At 46.6% G+C, this 6,000-nt stretch overlaps 2 protein-coding genes across 2 annotated transcripts in view; one reads left to right on the top strand and one right to left on the bottom strand.

Annotated features, from left to right (window-relative positions):
• The window catches only part of LOC102883434 (keratin, type II microfibrillar, component 7C), a 6,790-nt gene extending 6,413 nt beyond the window's left edge, over positions 1 to 377 (bottom strand). The window contains 1 exon segment of the mRNA XM_006904570.3: positions 16 to 377. Coding sequence (XP_006904632.1) covers positions 16 to 377 — 362 coding nt within the window.
• The window catches only part of LOC102891571 (keratin, type II cuticular Hb6), a 42,856-nt gene that overhangs the window by 18,007 nt on the left and 18,849 nt on the right, over positions 1 to 6,000 (top strand). The gene's annotated exons all lie outside the window — the stretch shown is intronic.

Raw genomic sequence — 6,000 nt, 5'->3', positions numbered from 1 at the left:
AGGAAGGCGGCGAACCTGCTGTTGAGACACTTGATCTGCTCCTTCTCCTCGTGCTTCACGCACTGCGCGTTGGGGTCGATCTCCAGGTTGAGGGGCGTGAGGAGGCTCTCGTTGACCGACACGGTGGTGATGCAGGGCGGGCTGGGTCCGCACACGCCGCCCGAGCGATATCCGAAGCTGCGGCCACAGGAGCCAGAGCGGAAGCCCCCGCAGACGCTCTGGCTGCCAAAGCCCCCGGTGAGGCCTCGGTAGCAGGAGATGCCGCGGTAGGGGGCGGCCGTGATGCAGCAGCGGCCGGGCCGGGGCCCGCAGGCGGAGGCGCAGCTGAAGTTCCTGGGGCCAAATCCACAGCCCACATTGCTGAAGCCACAGGTCATATTGGAGATAGGGAGATGTCTGAACAGTGGAGAAACTGGTGGAGAATAGAGCCAAAGGTCTGTGCTCCCTGGGCCGTGGCAGGTCCTTTTATGCAGCAGGGGTAGCTGGCATTAAAAAGGACAGCAAAGAGACAATAGCTACATTTTATTGGCTTGGCATCACCCTGGCCTCTTAAGAGCCAACCCGCTTGCCTCTTCAGTGTAGCTGTGTCAACAATCCCCAGCCACAGGCCTGTTTCATCTTCAAAGCCCTTTACAAGCTTCCTCATGGCCTCGCCCTACCTATTGCTACTACACGTGGAGAAGGGAGACGGGCTCCTGGAAGCATCAATTGGACTTTACGCTCCAGTGCAGGGAATGGGTGCTGTGACCTGGGGTGGAGCCTGCTCTCTGTATCCTTTTCTGGAAGGAGCAAAGCTTAGCTATGGGCCCTGGCCCTATGACCTGGCATCAGGTGGAGAGGCTGGCCTGTCTCAGGTTGGGGCGACATCTCAAACAACCTCTTGTTCTAGGCTTCTTTGCCTTCCTCTCTCTCTCTAAAGCATGTTCCTTTCTTCACTGTCAATATGAGCCTCTCCACATCTGTTCTTACTCAGAGCCCAGTCAGAAGTGGGGGTGGTAGTAGAGATTTTGGAAGGAGTGTGGTCCATGCACTTAGGGAATTTCTAGGAAAACAGAAGCCATGGGACACCAGCTGGGACATGGGAGAAACGGAGTCAGAGAGTCCAGGAGAGAATCAGAGCCATTCTTCAGAGTTCTGGGTATCATTGCTGGTGGGAAAGGTTCAAGAATGTGAGTGTAGAGTACCTTAGAGCTGCAGGAGTTGATCAGGGAAGGCTTCTTGGAGGTGGGTTTAAAGAAGACTGGGATGGAATGGGGATAGTGTTGGGAGGAGATAAGAAGTCCAGTTCTGATTTGGAGACTAGACTGTGTAATCATCTTTTCATTCAGTCAGTAAATTCTTCCTGAGTGCTAATGTTGCGCTAGACACTTGCCAGGTCTAGGAATCCAGCAGAGACCCGAGGTGTTTGGAAGCAGGAGAGGGCGGCGTGCACATGGGGTGGTGGAGAAGACACAGGTGGAGGGAAGGCCCCACGATGCCCAGGCTGAGTTGGAGTCTTACGTTAGGGTGTGAGAGTCCTTTAGGTTCCCAGCAGGAAGCTGAGCAATGAATACTGGTGCGTGCACACTCATCAGGAAGAGTGAAAGGTGCTGGGAATGGGGAGACAGGTCGCCAGGATCCTGAGATGGCATCACTTCCTCCCTTCAGAGGATCCACAGGGTGAGAGGAGGTAGAGACTCAGCCAAGCACCCTTAATTTGCCCCTTAATCCCTTTGAGCTAGATTGGTGATGGCTTTGATGGGTGGGCAGTGGGATTAAGCCAGGAGGTTCCTCTAACCCAAGACTCTGAGCCCATAAATCCTTCCAAGCACATGTCTCTTGACCGCCTTTGTACTGAGGATGACTCCTCTGATGGACCTGTTTCCTGACCAGCCACAACAAAATGCTGACTCAGTCTGGGCTAAAAATAGCCCTCTATGCATCCTCCCAGGGCCTCACCGGGGCCTCCCTACTCCCTCTCAGGGTGAGTGTCCAGTTATATCTGAGAGTGAGTGAGGGCCCATCTTGGAGGGCGGGTGATGGTGCTATGGGAATTTGTTAGGGAGCTGGACAACATCTGCATGGATTCTATAAAAAGGACACTCTAGCCCCTTCATCTTGGACCCTGTGGATAGATTTCCAGACTCTTATGTCTGCTATGGGAACTGTGGATGTGGATTGTGGGATAAGGGCTTCAGGTGTGAGAGACACACAAGGAGGCAAGGTCTGGGAGCTGGAGGGTGGCTGATTCCAGCTGAATAGCTGATGGGATTTTTGGAGCATTTCTGTGGGAGGTGTGGCTGGTGGCACTTAGATGCTAAGCCTTTGCTGGGTGAAATATCTGCTGACATTCAAGAAAGAACCAGATCTTTCTCTCCTCTTGTCTCAATCCACATTAGAACTGGTGAGCACCTGGAAGATTCTCAAGCCATGTCCAATGATTACTTGAGATTTGTTTCTTGGTAACATGCTGAGGGGTGCAAGATGGCAAAGCCTCTGTAAAACATTTCTCTATCACTGTATCTTTGTCCTCTGACCCTGCTCACTTCTCAACACAGTGGGGTTGGTATCAAGTTGGACCCTTCACTGAGGGTCTCTGTGTAGACATACCTACCTCCTGGGTTCAGGGGAGCCATAAGTGTGCCCAGGCCCCTATCCTGGTTGGAGATGATGGAAGTATGGACTCTGGTGATAAAAAGGCATGGTTTGAAGCCCAGCTCTGCCACTTACTAGCTTTGGGACCTAGGACAACTTACATTTTCTAGTTTCTTACTTGTGATATATGAATGGCAACCCATGCCTTGCTGGGCTTGGGGAAGATGAATCGAGTGTCTGGTGGTAGGAGGTGCCACCTCTTACCACCTACTAACAAGGCGACTGGTCCCAGTTACATGAAGCCAACAGGGCCTTGCAAAGGGATAGCGCGCATGGGCTGTGAGGTTCCATCCTTGCGTGAGCACACAACAGCACAATAGCTTTTACAAGGCAATCATTGCCACCTCAGAAAACCTTAATTAAAGCACCAATTTGTAAATGGACCAGAACAAAGAGAATGACAGACCAGGTGAGCTCCTTGAAAACAGACTTAGACAGGAAGCTGACAAAGAGTCAGCAGCAGCCCAGTCTGAGGTGTTGCTTCCTTCCACCTGAGCAACTGACTGAGATGGGTTCCGGTCCTCATCATGAGGCTCTGGCTGAGCCTGAGGCTGGTTCAGTTGTCAAGGCCCGTGCCTTTTCCCTGCCCTTTACCCAGCCAGCCTGGGTCAGCCTAGGGGCTGGCTTGTCGCTGCTGCGGACAATGACTGCTTGCCCTGCCATTCTGGTTCTCTGAGTCCTGCCTACTTCCCTGCAATTGCGACTGGCCTTATTCACAACTCTGTGTTTTTTTGGTCGTCACCTGCCTGCCTGCCTGCCTGCCTGCCTGGCTTCTGACCCACAGATGCTCAGACTTTTGTCATTTCTTCTTGCCTTAATATCTATGGGCCTTTTAATTGTTTTTGTCCCTTCCTAATGGATTTATGATAAACAACACTGTGATGAGCATTAGTCAATACATTTTTGTGCATATCTCCACTAATTCTTTAAAATAAATTTGTGGAGGTGAGATTGCTAGGTTCAAGGATACAGTCTCGGTCTGAGGTGTCACCTGTCTGGCTGCAGAAGTGGTTTTTCTGTGCTCAGTGAAGTCGTAGGATTTGAGAGTCAGAAAGTGTGGATGCAAATCCACTCTGACTCTTACTAGCCATGTGATGAGTTAGTTCATCTCTGTGTGTTTTGTTTCTTCATCTATGAGATGAGGGTTAGAGAACTGACTCCTGGGGTCTCCCTGAAAATGAAATACTCATTTTACCCTCGTAAAAGCACTCAGATGGCTGAGAACACACCCACCTCCTTCCCAGGACAGGAACCTCCTGGGCCTTGCTTTCCTCGGTTCTCCAACCTTCCCATCTTCAGTTCTGCCTCTGACCTTGAACTCGTAACACACTGAGGACTATGGGCTGGAGCTGATAAAACATGGCACCTTCACATACTCTAAAACTGTTTATTCAACAGGTACTATGTATTGCAGGGCGTGAAGAAGAGTTTAACACACGTCCCTGTCCTCAAGAAGCTGACTGGTTAGTCAGATACATTTGTAAACAGGCACAAGTTAAATGGATAGTAGACATAGTAGTTTTTCATGGCAGTTCATGATTGTTAATTGACTGGCACAGTGTGTCTTGTCTCAGGGATTTGGGGACGAGCTCACTGTGAGCAGGTGCAATCAGAGAGGCTTTGTGGGAAAGGTCAGACTTTAGCTAGGCTTGGGAAAGTTGAAAGGGTGGAGGCAGTGCCAGGCGGAGACTGGCAAAAAAGCACTGGAATATTCAAAGCACAATGGATGAGCTTAGAAGATGTCATACCTAAAGGATGAAACTCAAGCACATTCCAATGAAATTTGGGAGCAAGAAAAGATGCCCACTCTTAATGCCATGCTTTACAAACTGGAATTCCTGGCCAAGAAAGGAAGTATGTCTACGTATTAGAAGAGGTAGAACTGGTCTTATTTGCAGACAATGTGATCAACTACATAGAAAACCCAACAAAGTCAATCGATAAACTGTAGAAATCGATAAACTGTAATTGAGCAGTGATGCTAGTTACTAGGTCAGCTTATGAAAATCAAAAGTGTTTTTCTATATTGGCAACAACCAATTAGAAAATTAATAGAAAAATAAAGTTATAATTCCTAAGAGTGATGATAATAATGAAATTTTTATGATACAACAATAAAGTATTAACAAAATCTATATGGGGCATAATGTAGGACCCGCATATAAAAAATCATGCAAGAAAATTCAATTAAGTGGAATCATATCATATTCAAGAATAATTTTACCTAATATTCCAAAGATATAAATTCCCACAAATTAATTAATAAGCACAATGCAGACTCAATAAAAACTCTGCTGGATTTCTTTTTTTAATGTAAAATTTTTTATTAAACTAATCATTTTAGTCAATAAAGGGACTTGAGGTTAACTTGATTTTAAAGAGCTCTAAATCAAAAAGTTTTTTTCTGCCTGTAAGCCGGTCACAACTGCCGATTTGCAAAGTCATTTACAAAAATGTTAGTTTCTACTCTACTGGATTTCTTTTAAGGGACTTGATAAAATTAATCTAAAATTTATATGGAAGAATAACATCTAAAGTCAGTTATGAAAAAGGACAACAAAGAGAATGTCTGAGGATTAGAGAGAAATAATAGTAGAAAAGTATAGTATCTATGTAGGAACAGATAAATGAGCCATTAGATAGAATACAGAGATCAAAATGGGCCATCTAATATAAGATAAACTTGGTATTTGATGAAGGTGGCAACAAGTGAAGGGCCATTTACTTATCTGGTGAGATTAGTGAAAATAAACTCGCCATATGGAGAGTGTAGAGCTAGAGTCCAGTTTGTACCATATTGATGGGAGGCTTCAGATGGAGGAAAGGCCTGGACATGGAAGGTAAAACTATAAAGCAAACAAAGGAATAGATAAGAGACTATGTTTGTAGCATAGGGGTGGGGAAAGACTTCCTAAACAAACTTTGAAAATCAAAACCACAGGTAAAAAATTTATCGACATGACCACATCAAAATGAAGAATTCCAGTTTAATGAGAGACTCTAGAGTAAAAATTAACTCTATAGTTGATAGCCTGGAAAAAGCTTAATATCTACAACCTGTAAGAAACTCCTACAAAACAAGTACGAGACAGGAAACCCAGTGGAAAGCTAGCTACGGTCTGCACAGACATTTCCCCCAAAAGGAAAGACCAAACGGCTAATAAGTACAAGGAGTAAGGATGACTCTCGCCGTCCTTAGAAGATGTAGACTGGAACCACGAGGCATCTTTCTACCATCAGAATGGCGGAGATTAGAAAGTGGGTGCTACCAACTTGAGTAGAGTTGGGAGGATGGGGACCTTTGTGCGCTGGGGGTAGGAATGTGGGCTGGTGCAAACATGTGTGAACCTTATGATCCAGTAACCT

This window comes from Pteropus alecto, unplaced genomic scaffold (assembly GCF_000325575.1).
Source record: "Pteropus alecto unplaced genomic scaffold, ASM32557v1 scaffold220, whole genome shotgun sequence".
Taxonomy (NCBI): Eukaryota; Metazoa; Chordata; class Mammalia; order Chiroptera; family Pteropodidae; genus Pteropus; species Pteropus alecto.
Note: the sequence above shows the minus strand (reverse complement) of the source record. Positions and strands in the feature narration are given on the sequence as shown.